The sequence below is a fragment of the Xiphias gladius genome, chromosome 2, assembly GCF_016859285.1.
Source record: "Xiphias gladius isolate SHS-SW01 ecotype Sanya breed wild chromosome 2, ASM1685928v1, whole genome shotgun sequence".
NCBI lineage: Eukaryota > Metazoa > Chordata > Actinopteri > Istiophoriformes > Xiphiidae > Xiphias > Xiphias gladius.
In genome coordinates, this window is record NC_053401.1 from 9017082 (window position 1) to 9043768 (window position 26687).

At 40.9% G+C, this 26687-nt stretch overlaps 1 protein-coding gene across 7 annotated transcripts in view; it reads right to left on the reverse strand.

Moving 5' to 3' along the window:
• exoc4 (exocyst complex component 4) overlaps positions 1-26687 on the reverse strand; it is a 117937-nt gene that overhangs the window by 5259 nt on the left and 85991 nt on the right. For all 7 annotated transcript variants that reach the window (XM_040146317.1, XM_040146294.1, XM_040146299.1 and 4 more), the window contains 6 exons: positions 24967-25103; positions 22888-23043; positions 21012-21190; positions 13095-13239; positions 10776-10954; positions 10345-10504 (listed from right to left, as the gene is read on the reverse strand). In XM_040146317.1, coding sequence (XP_040002251.1) covers positions 10345-10504; positions 10776-10954; positions 13095-13239; positions 21012-21190; positions 22888-23043; positions 24967-25103 — 956 coding nt within the window. The remainder of the gene's footprint in view (positions 1-10344; positions 10505-10775; positions 10955-13094; positions 13240-21011; positions 21191-22887; positions 23044-24966; positions 25104-26687) is intronic.

Here is a 26687-nt window from a genome sequence, read left to right on the forward strand (position 1 = left end):
TTGTTGCCAAAGGTTCTGCAACCAAATATTAGTGAAAGATACCAATTATTGTGTCTGAGGTACATTTTGTATTTGTATTAATTCACTATTATGCAAGTTTTGTTTTTTTATTTTCTTGTGTTCAGTAACCTTGGACATTTTATCAAAATATTTTGATTATTAAAACTTGTTTAATTTGCATTTATTTATTTAGATATAAAATTCTGTAGAAATTATGTACTTAAAATTCAGGGGTGCAAATAATTGAAAACCAGGACTATAATTGTAGCACTGACACTTTGGCTGAAGAAAGGCCTTGGACGTGTTGTGACAGAGAAGAAAGTCACCTGTTTTCAAATCTTTCTTTGTGTGACAGCAGAGAAAAGGAATCATTTATAATAATGTCCATTAAAGAATCTGGAGTGACAGGGTGAAGCTCTCTACTGAGCCAGAGGAAGCTGAAAGTAAATGGATTCAAATCTCTGATATGATGCAGTAAAAAGACACTTTGGTAAGAAAAGATATTTTTATCTCATTTGTTTAGCTCCAACAGCCATCCAAGACCCATTCCCTTCTTGAGAATATAATTTTTAATGCTAACAAGGCGTTAATGAGCACACTCAGGGAGCTTCTGTTCCAAGGTGTTTCATGTGCTGTCATTTTGGAAATCCAACAGTAGAGAAAGGCTTGGAAAGAGTGATGAAGGCGTAGAATGGATGAGATGGTGATAGAGCAAAAGAAAGAGCGAAAAAAAGAGTGATTACTCAAGAGATGAGTGAGGAACAGAGGTGTATAATATCTGTTTTTTTGGCCTTCCTCTGACAAGTAATGCCCTTATTCATCAGAGCATTTGCATTCTGTCTTGATTTCCATACTGCTCTCAATTTCTCTCCAAGGTCTTGTTCATTTTTCCATCCCCGAGCTCATTTCATGAAAAAGCTTGTCAATATTGATGAGGGTCACATTGGTTTACCCCTTCACTGGGGTTAAGACAGACGAGAGACAAAAAACAGGAAGAAAGATGGGTCCCACTTGTGGTTTTATCTCATAATGAAATGCACCGTGTATTTGTGTGTTTTTCTTTTTAGCTAATAAATGTCTGAATGTGTCTCTACTTTGTATGTTTAGAGTGTGTGCTTAAAGGAGGAGTAAGCAATTCTGGAGAAAGATTGTTGATATTTGAACTCCACAGCAAAACAGTGCTCCTTCAGAAGCTCCACCCCCCAAATTCAGACTCACGTTGCCCAGGCGACGACACTAACAACTGGGTTAGCTGACTAAAAGAGAAATATGTCAGAATCCAGAGCATCTTATATGCCACTGAAGTGGATACTCTTTCTCATACCTAAAGCAAAACAAATATATTATATAATGTCATCAGACAAACAACATGCACACAAACACAGCATCCAAAACACAACAGTAAAAAGTAAAAAGGTAGCACGAGTTAGTTGTTTAGGTTGTTTTGACAAAACAACAACAACAAAAGAGAGGACCGTACGTTTGTAGCTAGGCTAACAAGGAAGACAGCATTACCTGGCATAGCATTTCGAATTATACATCAACTCAAATAATCCCACTGTGCTAGCAAACCCCTTTTTTTAAGTCTTCATAGCTATAAAACCCTTCGCACGTTGTATGGACAAATGCCATGACATAGAGCATTCAACAAGATGTTATATGATATAGAGCAAACAATGAGATGTTAGCTAGGTTGCGGGTTAGCAAACTGTCGCTACAGTTGCTGCTGCGAGGCTAACATGCAGAGAGGATGAGAAGGTTTCCCTTAAGCAACACACCAGCTCCAGAAAGCAATACTCACAATTCTCCTGCTACTATAGCCAATATCATACCAACCCCATATCTTGGCAAACTAGGAAGTAAGCTGAATGTCCGTGGGCAAGTAATTGAATGTTACCGGACAGGCAAATGTCACACTGGTACCTACTTGCTAACTAACCAGTTGAGATCACAAACATTAGCAAACAGGACAAAACAATCCTGACCTATTGGCTCTGTAAACATAACAAAACAAATGTTTTACACACCTGTCAAGCAGAAACAGAGAAACTTCCGCATCCGTCTTCATACCTTTCAACTCTCTGAGGTCTCTCCACTGTTTGAAAGCCTCACCGATGTTAACACGACACTTTGCCCTTGGCTGATCTTAACACTTCTCTTTCAGTTTTTTTCCTTCTGACATTCAGCTCTGGCTGTTTCTCGACTGCTGTGGAGTTCAGCATGTTAGCATGTGCCAGATTTAGCGTTTCTTGCTCCCACTACCCCCTTTCCCTCATCTCACTCCTTCTTCTTTCCCTTCTCCTGTGCATGAACATGAATAGCCCCTGTTGTTGATTGGCTGGAATAGCGTTGTTTGGCTCTGTCCAAGTTACTTTGTTTGTCTCCCATTTACAGAGCCAGGGCTGTGCAGGAGCCTGATTTTTTTTTTCAGTGCATACACAGAACAGACAAAAAAGTGTATTGGATTAGAATTAATGGCTATACCTTTAAGTTTGGCAAATTTACCTAAGAAACACAGCAAAACACCAGCTCGAAAGCATTACCATTTTATTCCCTAGACCCATTAATTAACTGCATGCTTGAGGTAAATCACCTCGTTATATGATGTGATGGCAAAAATACAAAAAAAACCCCCACAAAAAACACACCTTTCTTTTGTTGAAGGAAGGAACTTTGAACAGAAGGCTTCCCTCTTTCAAATATCCATCCTCGGCTCTCAATGGGAAGCAGTTTAGATGAAAGAAAGTGTTTATTTTGAACAGAGCAATAAACAAGAGTAGAAATTCTACCTGACTTCCTGAGACTGTTTTGTTATGTCTAAAGAGGCATAATGATTGCAAACCTCTGTGTAAAGCGTGTGTGTTAAGTGTCTGTGTATACAATTTAGGTTTTTCTTTTTTTGTTTTTTTTGTTCAACAGTTATTTCTTATGGTGCATGGGCGATAAACATGCAGGCGAGGTTGATTAGAGAGTTTAAATTGCCCGTTTGTGAGTGCGTCTGTCTAGGTGTGTAAGTTCTGTGAAAAACTAGCAAACTGTTCAGGTTGCTTTTGCCCAGTGTGAACTGGGACAGGCTGTGGCTACTGTGTATGAGTAATGATGGATGGACATTCAAACTTAAAAACTGTTACCAGCACAAACTATCTCCGGGTTCATGCAGTTGAATTTGCGTAGGCTGACTTAAAGTTTTTAGGCTCAGCTCCCTGTTTCAATTAAGAAAACCCTTCTGGTAGGCCGTGAAGTTATGCACACAGTGGGAAATTAACAACAAACATAACTGCTGAAAACGGAAATTATGACTGTGACCACTTTGACAGAAACCAAGTGCTGTTTGGACATTTTTCTCCAGTGTAAAAAACAATTTGTCTGATGAAATAGTAAAAGTAGCTGGAAAGCTTTGGAACCCATCTGTTGATGAAGCAGGCAGCAGGGGAAAATTAAAAAATACCTCATCAGGGCTATAAAACATGGCTTAACTAGGGTATAATAGCAACTATAATTCAGTTATAACTGATGACAGTTTACTAAATTCACTGTGCAGTTTGTTGTCCTTTCTATAACATCTGAAATAAAACAGAAAAGCTGCATCCACATGAAGACAGTGTGCTAGACTGTCAGCTGGTTGTGCATGTCTGAGGCGAGAGGACAGCTGGCAATGTAGCTCCTGTTAAGTACAAAAGGGAGAGGCTGGTTCAGAAAGAGAAAGTCTAAGGTGTGTTTGTTTATCCATCTATATATCTGACTGATGTATGTTAGTGTGTGCTGAAAACACACAAACAGTTCATTACACAAGCAGTTGGAAAGCCGTTTGCCAAACAGGGTAAGGCCTGTAATAAGATTAAAATCGCTCAGTACCCCACCATCGAGAAAGAACCCCCAGTGACACATGCTAACATACAAACACACACACACAAACACTTCCTCTTATTTGTTGGAGATACAGCTAGTTCATGAAACCAGCATTATTTTTTTCCAACAGTATTAGGGTGAATTGTTGTTTTGATTGTCCCTTCCTTTCAGTCTTTCTATATTTATGGCCCTCTGTGTCTCCCTCCCTCTCAACACGCACGCAAGCACGAGCGCACGCACGCACACTAATTTTACCAATTTCCCCCTGCTTCCTCCAGAGGTCATGTCTATAAGAGCACTGCTTTAGTAATCAGCTTGTGTGTGTGTACGTGCGTGCGTGCGCCGGCATGCCTCCATGGTGCGCTTTCTATTAGATTTTAATTAGCCGCCCCCCTCCCTTTCTTCGTATACAAAGAATATTAAGTAAATTCATGATGCGTGGATGCAGCACAGGACGGACAAATACATATTACAATTGCATGAGAATCAGAGAGAGAGAGTGAAACATGGAGGAAAAGAGGGGGAGCAGGAGGAAAAAGAAGAGGAAAGAGAGAAGAAAAGCGAGAGAAAGACAGGAATCAGCACAATTAATTTCCCCTCATTTCCACTGCACATTATTAAGACCATTACAATCTGCCTCTGTCAGCGCGTTTGGAACAACACATTAGTTAGTGGGGGGAGAGATGAGATGATGAAGGAAGAGGAGGAAAGGGAATGTGAGAGTCTGTGGATGACCCTCTTCATCAACTGGAACCACGGGTTTTTGTTGCACACACACTGGGATTACTGACAACAACAACAAGGCAACATGTTTTCTTTTCTCTCCTTGTTGGTCTCTGTCTCATTGGTATCAACACTAAGCCGGCAAAAATTGAAAAATGCATCCTTTTCTCTTGGGCCTTTTGTCATTTTTTGACACCAGAGAACTAAACTTTTTGAAAACAATCAATCAATCAATCTGCAACCGCACATTTTAAGCCTGGATGTGAGGTCACTGACGTAATCCTGGCGAGGGGCAGTATGGCAGTAAGTTAAAAAGACAATTTTCTGTCACCTCTAACCATTTTTTTGATCCCACTCTCATGGTGCAGCTGTCAGATGATGTCAGACGACTTAGCAATCTTAAAATAGTGATTTGACTGATGCGTCGGCATGTCTGGGTAACAGACAGCATTTATGACCAACAATAAAATGCAGGGTTCCCTATCATTGTACTTAGTTGCAGCACGTAAGCGTTCTTGTGCAGTGCCTAAGCTGAAATAACAGAAAAAATTACGCTGAGGGTTCTCCACTGCCCCATAAGGATACGGTTTTGGTCTGATTATGATTTTTTTTTTTTCTGGAAATTAGGTTTGAAAAAGTGGGTCATCTTATCTGCTTGTCATCTTGTCATCTTATATTTGAGACATGAGACAATTACGAGTTCATTACATCAGATATTCTTTTTGAATGGAGAGAGTACATGTAACAAGAGTGTTGCATTAAGGGTGTTTGCAGCGTTAATGTTGCTAGGCCAGTGAGCGTTTGAGATGAAGCATTCAGGTGTTGTACAGCATGCTTCCCCTCTCCATGAAAAGCTGTAAGCCAATAAGCTTTCACTGTACGGTCTGATTTGAATTTACTTTTTTTGCTTTTCTTTGAGCTTTGTCTACCGTGCAAAATCTTTCCACTACTGCTCTCTGACTGCTGTACATCTGGAAAGATTGAGGCATTACTCTGACCACCAGCAGCCATGAACTGTCATGACCAATCTTGACTACAGCATAACTGCATAACAAGGTCTTACATACAGTGATTAAGTTATTTGTTCTTTGGTTTTGATACATATGAAAATGTAATATGAAAATGTAGTAAAATAACTGAAATGAATCTTGAAGCATCCTTGGCCTTTACTCAAGCCAAGGGTGAAAGAAGATGGATCTTTATGAAAACCACCTAAAAATGTCAGCATAGATGTCATTCTCACATAAAAATTGTTTTCAAAATTAACCAGCTTAGTGTGGATATAGTCTAAGTTTTTACATCCCTCTGCCTCTTTCAGTCTTTCTTTAAAGTCTCTCTCCCTCCAGAGTAGTGCATTTGTCTCTTGTCTGGTAATGAGGAAAGGTCTGCAGAGACTCTGAGACTGAAACTTCATCAGCAAAGACCAATCCCATCATGCTGCACCACGCACAACACACACACACACACACACACACACACAAACTCTCAGTGGCTTCATCAGCAAAGACCAGCGTCATCATGCTGTGAGGTACACATACATAAACACATACAATCACAGACTTTGGGGGGGGGGCACTGATAGAGGAGGAGGAGAGAGATAAAGAGAGAAACGCAAGGTGACAGGAAGGGAGACAGAAGCCGAGTGAAGTGACAGTGTACCAAAGCCAGGTCTAAATACAAACAGTTTTATCTGTTGACACCCACTGCCTCCTGACATGGCCGTCAACTGTACTTATTACAACATTCTCGGCAGAGACGCCACCTTGTCACCTCGGCACACACGCTGGGGTTTAGAAACACACACAAAACCGAAGACAGTTAATTTGCCGATGCGCACACACCGGATCTTAGAGACACGCAGAGGCGGGGATGGCACACTTTGGCACAATATATAGTACACAGGCATCTTGTGAAGTTCACACATGCAGACCCACACACTGTAGTAATTTCCAGTAGCAGACAGGTGGGTGCAATGGGCTGAACTCTGGAGCATCTCTACAGTGAGCCTGTGAGACAGATGTTTAGCCTAGCCAGGGGCTAAGGGGCTTGCAGGTTTGCTAGGGATGTTATGACAGCCCTGCAACCTGCCTACATGGGTCACTGGGCAGCTCAGAGCTCCAGCGTGTGTGTGTTTGTGTTGCCGAGTGTGTGTTCAATGTGTGACTAGAAAAAAATATCTGAAATGCCACTGCTCCGGACATTGAAGATATTTACAGAGACAAACAGGTACACATTTATTCACATTTACTTTTGCTGTAGGATATTCATGTGTATACACCTTGTTGTGCAAAACATGTCCATACTGTGAAGGGAGTGTACTTTCACAAGCTTTGTCTACTGGTCTTCTGCAGCAAAAAAGGACTATTCTAACAGAAGGGTAATTTCAGACTGAATCCACCTGTGTGTGTATTTGAATGCAGTCACACTCAAGTTTTCTAATGACCCTATGCTATGTCAACCGGTGGAGGTGGTTCAGGTCATCAACTTCATGACATTAAGCCAGTCCCTAAGCTTACCTGATCTGAAACAATTAGTGCTGAAGCGATTAGTTGATCAACAGAAAACTCATCGACAACAATTTTGCATCAGGACACATGCAAAGCAGAATGAACAGGTAAAAATAAGAAAAACGGTTGCCAAGAGTTGCAACATTAAAATGTTAATTTTATGCTTTAAGGTCACTTGGTAACCAAGCTGTGCCACAAACAACATGTGCTTAAACTTCAAATCTCAGTGTTAGCTAATTATTTTGGATCTCTATTTAAGGTTACTAAATCTGTTGCCAAGCAAAGTAAGTCCAACATTTCTGCATAGGCTGGAATGGACTGTTGCCAGGCAACACTAAGTTTTTGAAAGTTTTGCTGTTGTGTTTTGGTGGGAACTATTGTGGCTTCTGGTCTTTTCATGGTAGAAGGCTCAAAAAGAACCTCGTCCGTATATCTCTTGGCCTCTGCCAAGAAACCAAAAATCGGCATAAAGAGAAAGAGAGGAAGACAGAGAGAGGTGGATCAGGGACAATCAGAGGTGATCAATGGAGTGACAATGTTGAGGGTGCAGTCAATACACACACACACACACAGTACACACAGTACACATAATTGTGACATTACAATGACATTGCAGTGACACACAGGTTTGCAGAATATGACCAAGCCCCTGAACTGTTTCTGAGCAGATGGTCTGTGTGTGTCCACTTGTGTGCCCGTGTTTAGGTTTGTGTGTGTGTATTTGACGCTGACCCACGTGCTGATATTGCTGCCAAACCTCTGACTGAGAGACCAAAGACCGCCATAGGACCTTAACATACAAACACACATGCTCACACATACACATATTTGAGTTTTAACACCTTCTGCAACATTAACGATCACGCACTGTAGGTTTTCACAGTACTGTACAGTACATAAGCATGGATTCGGCCACAAGGTGGCACTGTTTCCCCATGCTTCTTCACAGTCTATGGGAGAGAGAGAGAGAGAGAGAGAGAGAGAGAGAAACTGCGTGTGTCTTCATGGGTTCTGCAGTGCTGGTTTCCGGGCCTCTGCTTAGTTTTAACTCAGATCAATGGTTATTACTGTGCCCTTGTCCAGGTCTCCCTCTGTCTCTCTCTTTCCTATACAAGCACACAGATGCAGAAAAAGAGCCAAAACACACACACGCACAAACACGCGCACACACACACTCACTCACACACACGCGCGCGCGCGCACACACACACACACACACACACACACACAAGTAAGCCTTTTAACTTATTCCCATCATCATACTTTCATACAGGCCGTATGGTCAATTGCACTAGCAGGTGTGAGGAATGTAGCGTAGTTTATGAATATTCATGTCCTAAACATAAATATGGTGATTTCAAAATGCTGATTGGCTTGGCTGAGCGTCTGTGCACGGGTGAGAAGGAGGGATACATATTGCATGTCTGTATGTATGTGTATGTGGCTTTGTGTATGTGTGTCTGCATGCGCGTGTGCATTTGCAAGAGTTGGTGTGTCTTGGAGCCGGAGGCCGGCCAATCCAAAACGTCATGAACGTGTAAACAATGTGCTCTGCAATTCCCAATCAACACCTCCACACCACCCACGCCTCATAATCAGAGAGAGGGGGAGAAAGAGAGAAAAGACAGAAAATCCATCGCTGGCTTTTCTCCATAATCAAAGTTGACAGAGGGTAGAAATAACATACTAATCAATGGTCCTTCACATCTAGTACAGTTCAGGTCATTTCAGTTTATTTCTTAGTTTTCTCTTTTCCTAGAGGGAAACTTGGCTTGCAGTACCAGTATATTACAAACACTAGCTATGTCCAAACACCACCAGCACATAGGCACCCATCCACTCAAACATACGACACACACACAAAGACGCCAAGAGCTGTGAAAAGAAGCTAATTAACCCCACAACACAACATGACAACGGGACAGACATGGGTAAACACATTTTACAACAACAAATATCAGATGCAGAAAAACTGAGAAGGTTAGGAAAGATGTTTTTAAATGGATTGTTGAGGTGCTGCCTCAAAATTAATACACTGTAAGGAACAAAAGTAAGAAAAGATTATTATTTGATTAATTAACTGTTCTTATTGTTCTTAAAACCCAAATGGTGGCCTTCAGGAGGTAGTCACAGTCGAAACCTTCAGCAGATCACAAGAGAATGTGTCATGCCCAAATTTTTATGTTTTTTGGACAATTAAAAGTGTATTTTAATTTTTCCAACAAAGTAAGTGTTCTGCCTCTTCTGCTTCCTTCAATCACGCTGCTAAAGTTGTGTCTTTCTTCTCATACTTTCCTCATTTCATCCGCCTTCCTTTATGTTTCTTGCTTTCATCTCTTACTTCGCTGTATGTCATCTTCTACCCATGCCACTTTCTCCAAGTCCATTCTCTGCCTTTCCTGTGAAAGACGTCTTTTCTATGACTTCCTTTCACTTAGTTTTTCAACTTTCCTACCCCCCCAAGCCCTCCCTTCTTTCTCCATCTTTTCAATCACCCTTCCTCTCACATACTCTCTCTTGTCAAGGACACAAGCTTCTGAAAGAGGAATAAAAATAAAAAAAAAATCATATGAATACCATGAATCACCCTTCTCTTTTGGTCTTCTCTCTTTCTACCCTCCTGCTCCCTCCCCCTCTTCCTCACTCCCTCCATCTTGTTCACAAAGATATCCGAGCGCTGATTTCCCCCATGCCTGTCAGGGCTGGACAGCAGTGGGCAACATTAAGTAGACTCACAAAATATAAATGTATGAATAGGAAATAAACACAAACAACTGTGTGCTCACAGACACACGGTGTAGACGACAATCTGTTTTGACCATCTGTCTGCCTCGTACATTGACATAGTTGCTGTCTGAACTTGAGGACATCATGTAGGTCAACCAGTAAGTGTTGTCCATTTCTGATTTGATGGCTTCATTATACATTTAATTTTATTACATGAAGTAAAATTTAGAAATATTACACTGATTATCCCATTGAGGTCTTAAAATTAATTGTAGTAAAGATTCCAACACATAAATATGCTAATATTAATTCTAAGACTAGTATTATCTTGCATCTCAAGGTCCTGTGATATGAGGGAAAACAGCAGCTACCTATAAAGTATTGGTAAGAAAATGGTATGACAATTTAGAGACACTGACTATCTGCACAAAATATCTGCTGCCTACTACTTTTGTCCAAGGTTATCAGCCTTCACAAACTCGTACTGGTGCTGCTGCATTTCTGGCTAATCCTGTAAAAATGTGAAAAAGACTCTGACCTGGCGAAGTCCAGGTCGGCCTCCCTGGACATGGTGATGTTGGTGAGGTTCTGTTGTAGAACAAAAATGTTCCTGCACATCTTCTTGATACCAGACTCGCTGATCCTCTTAAAGTACTGGGCCCCATTGATTAGAATACAGGAGATCAGATGACCCAAACCTGGTGGGAGAGAAGAGAAGAGAGGCAAGAAGAGAAAGAGAAAATGATTGTCAGATAAGCACAGAGAAGAATCAAAGGAGAGAGAGGCATAAAAAAAGATAAGCAGGAATGAATAGAAATAGGAAAGAAAATCTGGGACTAACATAATTAACACTGGACTCCGATACTTAAGCTCTGTGAATCCACATGACAAAAATGAACTGCTCTAAAAAGGTAGGTGAACTGTATTTCTTAGGCAGCTGTTTGTACTTCACCCCAGGTCCAAGCTGACCTTCGAAAATGTACTGGAACTTGTGCTGCTGCAGGGCAGCCCCCATAGCCTCTTCTATGGCTGAGATGTCCTTGTTCAGCTTGACCACCAGCGGGTCGTAGTCCATGCTCTCCACATTCGCCACAATGGCATAATTTCCTTGCTTGGTGAGGGGGATCAGGTAATGGAAACAATGCACCCTGGATTGAAACGGGGGAATAGCGTGAAAGAAAAGAGAAAGGGAAATTAGATGTTCGGAAAAAAATGTCAATATGTCTTTATTTTGATCTCTATTCATTTCAGGTCTTGTCATTAAATGTACACCCGTCGGTTTTTCTCTTTTGCCCAATTTTCTCTCTCCTCTCTCCTCCTGATGCTTTCTGCAGGTATTTCTGCCTCTGGAGCGTAGAGTCTGGATCTGTAACTGCAAACCACCTACTGCCCCCAGGATCCTGCTCAACACACACTGCTTTAATTATAATTATTGTTATTATTATATTTAGTTCTTTATTTTTTCCTCGCCACAGTCCCAAAGTGCCTGCTCATGGTGGAACGTTGGGTCTCTGTAAATATAAGTATAAAGAGTACCGCCTAGACACCACAACATCCCGGCTGGATACTGTTCAGCCAAGAAATACAATTAGTTAAGGGCAACCTGTAGAGCACAGTGCTAAATATACTGTACAACTCTTAGTAGTATATAGAATAGCTTCCACATCTAGTAAATTTAAATCCTACTACCTATAAAAGAGTCTTGCATTTCAGGTCATACTGCAGCCTGAGGATTTCTTTCAGTCTCCTGCACACTAGAAGTTTGTTGTGTCGAAAAAAAAATAGTGAATTATGCCTTCAAAACCATTTAATTACATTTGTAGAAAGAAGCTCATCTTTATGTCTTTACGTCTAAAACATATTTTAGATGTTTAGTAATTGATTTTATCTTGTTTTTTTTTTTTCAGGAAAAGCTGAATGAAGATGTGGTGAAAACACTGATCTGGGCTATTGACCAGTAAGCCGCTCCAGTGCAGTAACTGCAGGCTAAAAACCTTGCTGACGGTTTTTTCTATTCATTTTTCTTGGCTTGTAAAATTACACATATCTCATGTGTAAAAAGGTTCATAACCAACTACCATGAACAAATGATGCTTTAAACAAAACATATTCATAATCTTGAGAAGCAGAAAAATCCTATGTGGCTGTCTATGTTAACATTTTATGCCAATGGTAACATAAAGTATATGTTTAATACTACTTTTAGGACTATAATGTGTAGAGGGGGCTGAATTTTAACCAGTCCTTTAGCAATCTACTTTTTTCTCTTTTCATTTAAACACCTACATCTTAGTCAGAGGTCCCTTTAGACAGAAATGAGCCGTCTATGGGCCTAGACTTGAGGTGTCAATACTCTTGTAAGTCCATAATCACAGTGCCCAGAGCAGAAAGGTATAAAATGATAAGGGTGAATGTCTATTCCCTTTAAGGCAAAGCCAACAACTACACCACATTTTCAGTGCCTCCATCTCACTTCCTTTTCTCTATGTTCAATCATTTCTCTCACTTAGATACTGTATCTCCCTTCTTTAACCCCCACCACCACTTTAACCTCTGCACTCATCTCTCTCCCATCTCTCCCACCCTCTCCTCCTGCTTTCTTCCTCATAGCTTCATTTAGCTGGTAGCACTATCAGGGGAAATTCGCTAGATGGGGAGAGTCAATGGAGTGTAGCATATAGCTAGACATCAGCCTCAGGGAGGATTTTCTACTGAAATCATAAACAATATTGCATAAGCTACACAATAGTCTACGGGGAAATAGCGGCAATTGGAGGGATAGAAAGAAGGGGAGAGGGATGATGGAGAACTATTAGTGGTTGTGGGAGGAGAAAGTATATGATGTGGTAAATTAACTTAGATATTGACACTGAAAACACATCTTCCAGAGATGGTGAAAATTCCTGAACTTGTGCATTTAGGATATAAGTGTGATGTGTCGCTGATCATTTTTGCCCATATGATTTAATAACACGTCCTCTGAACTTGTGTGGTGTGATCATGATACTGGGTAGTAAATTATTTTAAGTCGTACTGTAACAATTTGTGTTTTCGGTGAGCTGGTAAGTGTCTGAAATGAGTAAAATCAACACAGCGATTCAAGATTTTATGGGAAGAAAGTGAAAGTAACACACATAATGTGACGCCCGTCAATTGAGGCTTATGGCACACGCCAGACGTGTGATACAGACAGACGTACACACTAGCTGGGATTGGCCAAGCTTCTGCCGATTATATAATCTATCAACACAATTTCATGTTTCATGTGAGCGAGTTTCTCCTGCCTACCTGACCTCCAGGTGCAATACCAGGAGACAGCGGTCGGCAATGTCCTGAAAGCCCCTGGACAGGTCACTCAGAGTCTGGAGAATCTGCTCTCTGCTGCGTTCACTCTCACCAACCACCTGACTGTCTGCAGAGCATGGAGACACACCTGAATGGAAAGACAGACAAAAAGACACACAGTCACTTTTAAATAACACAATTATACCAACCAAGGACAGTAGTAGTGAGCAGAAGGATCAACATTTAACTAGAGGACTCAGGACCAAGTGTCCTTAAGGAAGGTACAGTAAATGACACCAGCTCATACAGGACACACAAAAGAAAGCCATTAGTTCAACTTCACACACTTCTCGAATCCTTCAGCATGTTCTTGTACTTTCTTCTCACCACTTGTGCTGAGACAGCATTAGCATGTGTCAGTGCACTGCATTGTAAACCATACAAAAGACCTGTGTCTGTGTGTGTGTGTGTGTATGAAAAGAGAGAGAGAATCAGAGAGCAAGAGAGCATGATGAGTGTATATAAATTCAGCCTGGTGTAGATCAATGGCCATAAATTAGCAAGGGGAGGAAAGGGAGAGAAATTGGCCCCGTCACTCATATGTACGTCTATTTGGTCAATGAGGCGTGTGTGTGTGTGTGTGTGTGTGTGTGTGTGCGTGTGCGTACAAAGAGTGACTGTTGAGTAGGAGAATGCAGGGGTCCACGATCGATGTGCTGCAGTCAAAGCCAGCTCCCCAGTTACTCTTCCTGCCCTTCCGAAGGTCACACATTCAGGGACACGCATGCACGCACACACACAAAAAGCTAAGGACAGAGTGGCACCAAATCTAAACTAAGACCAAAATAACCTGGTCGTCTGTCTTCCCTCTCTAAGATATGATACTTCTGAATGATATCCCCCAAAACAGACAGAAGGTGGGACACAGGTAAGCAATATTTAGCTCCAAAGGTGTTACACCAATAAAGCATTCCTATACCCAGGCTAACCAAAACTGCCCTAACGTACACATTTTTAAAAATATTTTTGCATTCATTATTGCTTTTTTTCAAATGTCTGCTTGGAAATATGGCTGAAACTGTGGACCGGCTGCAAAGTGTGCTGCAATAAAACATACATTACAACATGTATTACTTCCCTATATGTAAGTTTGTTGGAACTGCAATGTTAATGTAATGTATCCGAGCTCTCCAGCTAACTGGGAAACACTGCTACAGCTGTTGCTACAATATGAAATCAGGAGATCCACTGCTATTTAAAGCATATTAGAGTAGAATTACTTCAAAAAAAGACAGAGGCAGTACTGAATTCAGAAAAACCTTCTGCTAATATCAGAAGTAAGGAAGAATTTAATCAGAGAGATCAAGTTCAAATTAATAAGGCCAACTTCAGTTCAAAACCTTACGGCACACATATTCATGCACTCTTTGAAATCATAAAGCTCACTAAATCAGTTATCCCTTTCTGGGTTGCATGGTGAGTGCTTCTATATCCTCGTGTCCATGTGCTGGTGAATATGTGCTTCTATCCCCATTATAGTTACTTTAAATTAAACCCTGATGAGATGAGAGACCACTGGTTTAGGCAAATAGCAGTGAGGTGTGTGTCATGCCCATCAAATTAACAAAGAAAACATTGCAGGGTTATGATCTGTGTGTCTTACATATAGAGATAAATACTAGAGGTTGTATTTCTTTTCAAAGGTATGCATGTGATGTGTGGCGCTCAATCCTAAACAAACAAATAAACAATACTGTACGTACCAACTTACTTGCTAATTGACTGTCTTCTTGAGTACACCTCTTGATAAATGTGTGTGTGCTGTGTGTGGGGGAACACTGCAGTGCAGAGTCACTGAACATTTGCAGCAGTTAGAGGCAGTTTATAACCTGCCACTTCCAGTCAAACACCTGCAACAGAAAGACCCAGAGAGACTTTAACTAAGGCTAAATTCTAACAAATAGTCAGACTTCCGATAGATGTCTAACTTTACTGTTTGCAATAAAGTATCTAGTTGTCGATGGAGTTGCTGTGTATTCTGGGTAAATTCACTAAAAACCCTGCCTGCAACTGCTTTAAACTGCTCTCTTCACTTAACAGAAAACAGTTATGGGGACATTTTACTATGAAAGATCAAAATGATTTTTGAAACAATCCCAAATCCTAAACAAACAAAAAACTCTAAGGTATATTTGCAGTATCAGAGGGGCTCATCAAAGGCCTCAGATATTTCTCGCTGCTGACTCCATAAAAGTTGTTAGTAAAGCACAAATTATGAGCCTTCCTTTTCTCTTTTTAATCAGTTTCACAGCAAAAACACCACTGTGAGTTCTGAGATAATTAAGGGGTAGGGTTGCTAACATTTTAGGATTATAATCAGTCTTTATTTTTAAAAATGTATTTCACATTAAAGCAGTCTGAGAGAAAACTAAGACTAGTCTAATGTATCACATATTCACACATTTTTCAAGAAAACGTCTAAAAATCCATATGATATCACAGGGACTGCCTCCTCCGCAGGCAGAAATGAGAGTGCCGCAGATTAGATCTTTAGGTTGGCCATATCAATATTAATCCTGCTAAATGAGCCACAGGAACAACAAACAAGATTGGCCTTAACATAAAAAATCCACAGTGATTTCTCAAGGGAGCGGAGCATAATGACATTAACAGACTTCATTTGATGGGATTTAGCTGAAGTTGTTTATTCTGCCTGGTCTCCTTATTAGATCATTAATAGATAGAGAGCCCAGCACTGACACGCAATACTGCCACTCAAATATTCAGTGAGAAACCTGAAAACAGTGATATATGACATTATTGAGGTCTACTGGCTTCGAAGGAATGGTAACATCAACAAGTGTTTGGTGCAACTAGCAGTGCACTGAATGTATATACAGACACAAACTTGTCATTTGTTCTTGTCTTGCTTAAAGCACCTGAGAAAAGGCACAGGTATATATATATATATATATATATAAACTATTTTGCTCTCTTTTCTGCAAAAGCATTTCACTTGCTCTGCCTGTGGGAGTCTTCTGCCTCCAAGTGTGTGTATGTGCACATAGCGGTGTATGAAAGTGACTCGAAGGCTTATGCTTCCTCTTATTGCATTACAATAAAAAAAAAGGGCTCGCTGTGGCACACACTGCTGGAGGTTTCTCCAGGAAGTGTCCGTGAAACACACACACACACACACACACACACACACACACACACACACACACACACACACACACACACACACACACACACACACACAAACGCCCAAACACACACAGATTCCTGCCACCCCCCACCCCCAGCCTGTGCTGCTTTGATGATGCAAGGGAGGCGTCGCAGCATGGGGGGCACCATTAGAGTCAGGGACAGACGGGCAAAAGGAGACGACTCATTGGTCCTGACTGACAACTTTCTTGCTGTTTTTTTTCTGTTTTTGCTTCCCTCTGCTTTCTTTTTCCTCTAACCAAATTACTCCCATCTCTTATTTATAAGTTCTTTGTGTATGCATGATTAAATGTGAGGACATGTATGTGCATGTCGTGTATCTGTTTATGCACCCATGTGTAGGCATGCATGTGTGTGTGTGTGTGTGTGTGTGTGTGTGTGTGTGTGTGGTGCGCTTATCCAATTATTTTCGAATCTCATCTGAGAGAAACGTCTGTTGCTTGCCATCTGCAGAAGATGAGGATTGCAGACATTAAGAGAGAAGATCAGTGATGGAATTCACACACTTAACCACATGCAGATGCATACATATCTGTACAGTTCATATGAACATACAGCCAATCTTACACTCATTGCCCCAGCATACACAATATATTAAGAAAAAGTATGACTTGACATTTTCGTGTTGCACTGAAAAATACAGATGCTGAAAATTTGATTAAAAATTATTTGTTTTGTTTAAAAAGTACAACATGCCCTACCTCTCAACAGAAAAGAGGAATGGAAGAGAAAATGGATAAAGATAAGCAAAGGATAGTATCCTGCAGGGGTGGAGTGATGAATGATTCATAAATGACTGACTGAGTAAAAGACGAGAGTAGTTATTAATTATTTTGCTGCCTCTGGTAGAGGATGAACATCTGCACATGGTGATCTGAACTTCTGTCCAGAGAAAAAGGGAGAAAATGAGAGGGGAGAGAGAGCAAAATTGAGATTGAGATAGAAAGATTTTGATATCTGAAAACCCCACATCGCTTAATGGTGTCTTATAATATGGGAGAATAAAAGTACGTAAGACATTTTGGACAGAAAAAAATGGATGGATGAACAAAAGACAATATTTTGACTACTGAAAAAAACATTATCTCCCACTGCAGCTACTCCCCCAGGCCTCTGCAGTGAATAAGAATGTGTTGTTAGTCAACTTGCCTTGTTAAATGGAGTCAAGAAAAAAATCACTGCTAAAGGGGAAAGACCTACAACCACCATAGTCAAGGTTAGAAAAGTGTATTCCATAACCCCTCAAACATGCAGCAAAGCAACCGCTGAAGAGAGAAGGAACTTACTCCCATGGGGAGACCACATGATTATCGTCTAGAAACCCTGCAGCATAGATTAGGTGCCTAGAAACAGGCCTCTAATGATGGTCAGGCCTCCGATGTGGACACACACATTTGCACACAAGTACATAAAGTGTTGGTAGAGAGAAAAAGTCTGCAGGAAGAAGACCTTTCATGCTGCGCGTGATGTCCAGTTTGCAGCTCGTTGCTCAGTACACAAAGATCCATACAGGCTGCCAGAGAAACTGGTAAATATTATTTTTTTAAAATCTCAAACATACATACACACTGCAGTCACCAAAAAATGGCTGTCATGCTGACACTGCCCCTCAGGCAACTCAGTGTTTTTGTCTGTGTGTGTGTGTGTGTTTTGTTGGGTAAATATTGTCAGAATGGATTAGAAGTTCAGTGCTGCAACCAGATGGGTTATAAGACCCTTTCTCCAGCCACCTTCACGGCTAATCACCATCAGTGGTTTGTCTGCATACACGCACACAAACAGTCCTCTTTACCATCATGTAGACGCATACAGGCTCACTTGCTCTTCAGGCATTCTTAATAATCTGAAACACCCAGATATCCAGACAGAGATGTACAAAACTGCACGTGTACATACTTTAACTGAATAAGCCTCATGAGGAAGCTGAAAAGATCCAATTTGCAGGCTATTTTCATATTATTCTCTATACTTCAGAGCATAGTAATGTGTCTACCTGCACATCCAGTAAAATTCAATCACACAGGAATCAAACAAAACATCTACTTGCAAAGATCACCCAGCCATGGGCAAAATCTACCAGACCCTTACCACTCAAGGTAAAAGAAAAACAGAAAGAACAATGTTCACTTTTCCAGGATAAGGATAGAAAGAAAGAAAGAAAAAAGAGAGAAAGAAGGCAAAAAGAGGGAGAGGAAAATGAGTTGTTCATACCTGACTGCTTCTGTAATATAAAATCCAATTTGGAGAGGCATAGACGTGAGGCAGGGGGGTGGAGGATGAGATAAGGTGGGGTCCTTTTTCCCTGCCGTACCCCTGTCCCATCTTACACAGTGCATGCTTATGTACACACACATCTATGCATGCATGCACACGCACACACGCGTACACACACACGTACACACACACACACACACACACACACACACACACTAATGCCAGTACCAACACACACGAAGTCCGTCATCAGCTCAGCAAACACTAAATAATGAACAATACGGAGGCTGTCCCAGCATGATAAGTGACTGCCCTATCCTTCCCATTAATGCCACCCGCCAGAATTAATGATAATTATGTCACGTCCCTTCCCGTACTTTTATTGAATTCTTATCTATGAATAGACGAAGACAGCTAGCGTCAGAGTGAGAGGGAAGGGAAGAGTTTAAAAAGAGATAGTGAGAAAGTCAAGCCCAAATAAGGATATCTAAAAATTTCTCATTTAATTATTTTATGTCTAAAAGAAAAGTTGAGATACAGAACAGCCAAATAGTGCAAGTTCAATGAGCAATCAGAGGTCTGAAGCTGAAGAGTTGTGAAGATGGCTGATAAAGGCTGAAGCCCTCTCTCTATCCCTCTAGTAAAGGTGCATAATTTCCCTGAGCTCTGCCAGAGGACTAAGATACAGCTGTGAGCATGGCTAAGTTTCTCCATTGTAATGTAACAAAATAACTACAAAGGTTATTGGTGAAAAATAAAAACAAAATGGATGTCAAATATCTAAATGGTTTTTTTATGCCAAATTGTGACATTTGAGCCCTTTTCCAGACAAACGAGATTTTCAAGAGTATCATCTTGCCAAGATTAATAAGATCATATCTAACTCTAGAAATTCAGCCTGATGACATTTTTTTAATATTTTAAATATTGAATGAGCTTATTAGAAAGACATAAACAACACATCAAATAGACTTTTGCATGAGACTGAAAAAAATAAAATCTGTTTATTTTGTAAGAATTTGGGGAGAAGATTTGAATCTGCACATTTATACTACAGTTTTGATGGCATAAGGACAAGAAAATATGACATAAGAGACTGCTTCTGCAAACTACAGTATAAAAACAAACCTGACTCTACAGTAAGAGTCATTAAAAGGAGTAATAACTCTCTGATTGCTATCATATGATGCTAATAAAAAAATGAAGCCTTGAAGAAGCATATTACAAGATGCTAGAATCTTTATAGGAAGATTAAACATGTTCTGAATGTGATAATGAGGATAAAAACATTACTGTAATGATAAGTGATTAACAAGATCGACATAAAAACTGTGTTGGATGGAAACACACACACACAAACACACACACACACACACACACACACACACACACAGACACACAGACACACACACACACACACACACACACACACACACACACACACACACACACACAAACACAGACACAGAGACACACACACACACACACACACACACACACACACACACACACACAAACACAGACACAGAGACACACACACACACAGACACACACAGACACACAGACACACACAGACACACAGACACACACACACACACACACACACACACACACACACACACACACACACACACACACACACACACCTCTATTTGATCAGTCATTAATGATGCAAAATTGATGACTGATCAGGGAATGCATGAAATGCTTTTAAGAGTCCTGATTAGGGTAGAAATTACTGCACACACACTTGCAAAGGTAGAGACAGCCATAATGAGTGTGTGTGTAAAGTGTTCTTTGACAACTCCAGTGGAGAAGGTAATGAGTGTGTGATAATACACTCAAACTAGAACTTAATGAGGCACAGGTAAGAAGTGTTACCACAAACGCACTGCAGCTCTGGATGAGAAAACTTCATGTACCCCTGACTGTGACTGTGATCCTACATAAACCATCCAGACGATGTTTTTAATCTGCAGTGTATTCTGATCAATACCTGCCTAATGACCTGAGAGACTGGTAGCAACATCTCCTGGAAAACATATCCATAATTTAATATTGCATTATACTGAAATATACCACTTAGCAGATGATGTATGCTGTCAGAGAGGCTTGTCCTTAGGTGCTTCCTGGGTTAAAGCTACACCAAACCAGCGTACTCTCGCAATCTGTTGAACGTGAGCTCTCACACACTTTACACAAACATATACTCAGAATTTTTTTTTAAATAGTTTCATATTTGGCAGCTATGAGGGCCTTTCTGTCTGTGCCAAACTGGAAAAAACAAGAAGCTGAGGAAAGAAAATGACAGCGAGAATAATTTGATTTTGGGTGCGATACAACCACTTCATGAGCAGAATTCATATGTCAAGGACAGTTTTGCAGTATGCAGTAAACAGCAACAGATGTCTGTGTCAGCGTCAACGGTTGTAGGCACAAAATGCACTGCATATGTCAAATGATGCTTCCCTTACTTACTGGAGGCATGAGGCAGGTTGGCGAAGAACATCTTGAGGCGACCAGCAAGCCACTCCATGCTCTCATGAAGGTTTGCCAGAGCCTTCAGGTCACTGACGTCACGTAGGATCTCATTCTGGGGGATTAGCTTGTCTCCTAGGTTCCCAGTCAGCACCTCTGATTCCTTAGCAAAAGCCGCTCTGAATAATGGAGAGGTTGAGTGAGGGGTGTAAGAGTTTGTACAAATGAAGGAAACCATATATTTTGGGCAAAGAAAAACATCACTGAACATAACTCAACCAGTAAACACCCTTTAACAAAAATGGCCGCTATCAAATAGGTGTTTGGTCAAATGTATGTGTAATAACTACGAGGCATGACTATGAAAGAGCCCATAATCAGTCTTCAGTGTAAAGTTATTTGAAGGAAATTACTGATTTGCTGGTTGGACTCTAAATGCCTGGTCTGCAAAGGCAGTGCGTGGTTTATATAAATGCTATAATGGAAGTCAATTTCCAAAAGTTAAAACGTAATGGACTGCTGAATGGGATGCATGTGCAAATGTATGAGTGTGCTTGTCTGAGTATGTTTATTTGAAGAGGAGTCAAATTTTATAGTAATCTCATGCTTATGTGCCAATTGCTTAGTGATGTGGGACTGAATTAGGGCCTTGACATTTACAGTGATGTGCAAATGTCCACGGTAAACAGAGAAAAAGGATAGTGACAGGGACACAGGGTTGATAACTAGATAGATAAATATATTGGATAGATAAACGGAGAGATAGGTGGACTATAGGAACATAAGAAAATGGACAAGGTATTAGGCGAATTTTATGAGCACAGTCACTTGCTAGGGAGAGAATCACAGCAGGTGATGGAGAATATTTAGAAATAGAAAACAAACAGAAGGCAGAGATTTACAGGGTGGAAAATCAACGACACAAAGATCAAAACCTCTATTGCTTTATATTAACAATCCATGGTGGTTTTGGAAGGATAATTAACTTTGGAGACTGGTAAGAAAGACAAGGAGATAGCAAGTTGGAAGTTGGATAAGTAAATCTCAGCACCACAGTGCTGCAAAGGCATGCATGTGGACTAGTGTCCAGAGTCACCAGGATGCCCACAAGATCAAGATCCTTTGAACAACAGATGGGTAAAAGAAACACCAGACACAAAAACACATACTCTCTCACTCACATAGGGATGTGTAGCTTATTAATGAGGCTTTAGTAAAGCACTGGGTTGCCAGTCGTGCAGAAGCTAATCCCCCTTTCATAGTGATGAAAACATCTACAGCTCTCAAATCAAACAGCCTTATGGTCTCCCTCTTGCTATCTCTGTGCTCTCACAGTGTGTGTGCTCAAAAAAGGCAGTGTGAGAGAGTGCACACAACAGATTGACTTTCTTTGGCCACATAACCAATTTATTTATTTACTTTACTATTCCGCTCCGATGAGCTTCAGTGTTCCCTGAAGAGTACGCACATTCAGAGGCAATTTTGATAAGACTGACCCCCCTTTGCTGCCTCCAACTGCTCTCCTTATATTTTCCTATTTTGTTCTTACCTTGTTTCCTGAATTCCTTCAGGTAGAGGGTGTTTAAAAGAGCAATTGTGACTTCTTTTATGGGTGCATCTTAGTCAACAAGAGAGGGTTCAATATGTGAAAAAAGGAGCAAAGACGGGAGGGAGGGATTATTTGCGTGATTGCTCAAGTGTGGATGTGCGTCTATCTCTGCTTACTTGTGCACAATGTGCACGAGTATGTGTTCTTGTTACTTTACTTGTTTGAGTATAGGTTCTTTATAACAGGATTGTAAATGTGCACGGATATATGTACATTTCTTTGAATAAGTACATACTGTATGCGCTCTTTTTGTATTTGTGCACTTACCGGCTAAAGTCCTCTTCATCCTCTCTCTTCTGTCGGGTCTGCCTGGGTTGGGCCATATTTGCCCAGTTAGGGAGGGACTGGAGCAAACGACTGATGTCCTCATCTTTAGACCAGGAAGCACTGATGGTCAGCTTCTCCTCACACTGGACTATACCCCTGAGGGGACACAGACAGACGTGATGAAATGTGGACAATCTCAGACAAGTTATAAAACATGATTCTGTTGTTGTAAAAACAGTCAAATTAATAACAAGATAATAAGAAGACACAAGTTCATCTGTGCTATTCTTACCACGTTACCATTTTAAGAAGTTAACTTAAGTTGATAATATCATGCATGTAGCCTTTTAACATGCTAATATAGCTAGATAGCGTTGTATATTAGCATTACTATTTATATGTAACTGAGGCTGAAGTGAATTCATTCTTTAATTTTAGAGGTGTCCTGTCAGGAACTGAGGTGTAAGAGGAATGGTAATTCTTTTCTGCTGGTGGTGCTGGGTGAAAAGTCTTTGGATAACCAAAGTTACCTGCATTAATCCTCTACAGACCAAGAATGTCTATACCAAATTTCATGGCAATCTCTCGAAAGGTTGTTAAGATATTTCACTCGAAAATGTTGACTGACCCCTCCCCGAGAGCCACATGACAAGTATAGCTAAAAATCAGTTGACTGCATAATACTCAAAATATTCAAACAGACAAAGTAGTGGCCTTAATAGTCAGGTAGTTCTGTAGTAACATATAAAATAGAATTACAAGAGCTCTGATCTGGCATTAAACGCAAAATTGGGCAGACGGTCAACATGTATTTGCTTTGCTTGCATGTGTCTAGGTTGGAGAAAACTGCTTGGTTCTGCAATTAATATCATACTAATACCTTGTACAGGAGACACAAGCTGTCCAGGGTTTCTCTCTCACACACACACACACACACACACACACACACACACACACACACACACACACACACACACACACACACACACACACACACACACACACACACACACACACGCACACACACACACACACACACACACACACACACAGGAAGAAGGGGGGTTGTTCATGTGTAAATGCACATAGCATCACAGACACCTACAGCGTACATACAAAAACAAACACAAACACACACTTTGGCAGTCTCTGCTGGGCTTGTCCTTATCACTCAGTGGCCCCAGTGAGACTGAAGCTGACCTGTGACAGAGTCCAGATGGACTCCCAGCAGTCTGTCAGTCCTTTCCTGTGTCTCGTGGCCCGTTCATCACTCCCTCCTGGCCTGTTCATCACTCCCTCTCTTACCCACCCCCTCATATTCTCGAGCCCTCCGTTTACCTGGCCAGGTGTTACATGGTCACAGGGGAGCACAGATGGATGGCCTTTCATAGCACCAATGTGTGTGTGAGTGCGGGTGTCTACAACAAAAATCAGACCCCATTCAATGCTCTAAATACTAAATATTCTGTGCCGTGAGCCCATCATAAAAAGGCACACTACCATTTTCCCATGATTTTTTTTTCTTTTCTTTTCTTTTCGTTTTTTTTTTTTTGTGTGAAAACTTCAGCTTTTGTGAGATGAATAACCAAGTGTCTGATAAGGTTTCACTAAGGAGAGCTTCCATATCAGCTTTGCACTTATCCAGACTGCAACCTAACCTAAATTTATTCCCACAACAGTTCACCATACAAAAGCCCAAAAGATACTGAAACCCTGCTCTCTCTCTCTACATGAGATGAGAACAACAGTTACATTTCCAAAATGTAATCAAAGAATTTCTTAAATGACATTTCTGCTAATGTCGCTTTGTTGGGTTTAGCAGGTTTTACGAGCCCAGTGATAATATTCCTACTCAACACAAATGAACGTTTGTGCCAAATTTGGAGACATTTCCTCAAGCCGTTCGTGAGATATCACGTAAACAAGAATGGAACGGACATACAGATGGATGGATGTGTGGATGGACGTACGGACAACCCGAAAACATAATGCGTCCAGCCACGGCTATCGCCAGCAATGGAGGCATAAAAAAAGATTCCAGCCCCTATAGCAGGTGAGCTAGCCTCTCCCTTCTTTTACCTGTAGGCTGTGTTGCAGATTTCCTTGTACTCTTTGAGCTTGTCGCAGACCATTTCGAGAAACTGGTTGGAATAGGCACTCAGGTCCTGCATCAGGCTCATTAGATCCTGGATGGACTTTTCCACTACCACCGTGCTCTAGAGGCAGAAACAGGAGCAGAGGAATCAGTTTTTGGTTGGGTTGAGCTTTCAACTGTAAGAAAAGAAAAACAGACAGTAAGAGACATGGAAAAATAAAAGTGAATTGGATTTTATCCAAGTGTCAGGTCAGATCCAGTCTGCTGTAGTGCCAATGTAATAGGATGGCTCTAACTCCACTCATCTATCTGTCACCTGCGGCTGGACTGATGACTGGTGCTGGAAAGCTTGTCGAAAGTCGTAACACTGTATTGGTGGAATGGATGATTCTTTGTGTGTAAGTGAATCAGCGTGAGTGCACATTTTGGTGTGTGTTTTTGAACTTCTGTGTTGTGTGTGAAAGCGAGTGTGTGTGCATTTGTCACAGCACACCCATCACCAGGAGCCACGGCAGGGCTGTGACAGCAGCCATTACAGATTAGCCACTCCTGTGTGACTAATAGCTGGCCTGGGAACAGCAGAGCAGCTTCATATCCCCAGACACACTCACACATACACACGGAGAGCAAACTTTTCAAAACACACACCTCTGAGCAATTCAAGAGCTGTTAAATGAGATTACAACTTAGTACGTTTCAGTTAGCCTGCTCCTAGCACTTAACCAATCTATCCTACATCTCTAATAATAGTGATAACTAGCTGTTAGTTGAGCAATAGCCTTGCTGCACCCACTGTGAAACTTACAACTATGAGAGCAGTACTGTCTGGTGCAGAGTAATCCCATACAAAGATACACAGACAGGAATTCTAAAACACATTATTTCTATTCATCAGTCATAGATTATTACTATTCAGCTCACTGTTCTACATATGTAAATGTAATATTAAGTCCCATTGATTAGGAGTGAAATGGAAAAATCAATACCGTTGTCAAAGATTAATAAAATAGAAATTACCTGTGGTAGATGTAAACAACTGCAAGTATAGAAGGTATTGTTATATGCCTTTTAGTGCTGCCTGCCGAAACCAGGCAGAAAATACAGACAACCAGATGATCTACTTGAGAGTCAACATCTTATTTACTACAACATATGGTTATAAGTTAAAATACAGAATGAGACAAGAAATCAATAAAATGCCTGAATCCCAGAGTAGTATTCGTAATATGTACAAGTCTGTGTATTATCCCTATTATTTTATCATTAATAATGTATTTTTAAAATAGTTCTATTATATGCAAGGCCAGTAGTTAACTGTCAAAGTGGCTGCAAAGACTGTAGGGGGCAGTAGTGACTGTAATTGATCTTCAAAAAATATGGAGGGACCCTTGATGTGATAGAATGATATTAATATTAATAGCTCCTCTCCTGTTTCAGTTTCCTCCTCGCTCATTCTGTCACAAGCAGGCAAGCATACACATACACACAAACAGCAGCCACTCCACTGAGGGAAGTAATGATCCATAGCAGTGCCCATGCCCATGGAGTGCTAACCAAGGCCTTGTCTCTGCCAAGGGAGCACCCTTTACTGTCCATGCCTGACTTCCTGTCAACTTGCCAGGATAGGAAGAAATACACCGACCCTGCAGGAGGGCTAGCTGCTGTAGCTCAATGTAGCTCAGGCAGCAGCCAGAAGAAGTGGCAA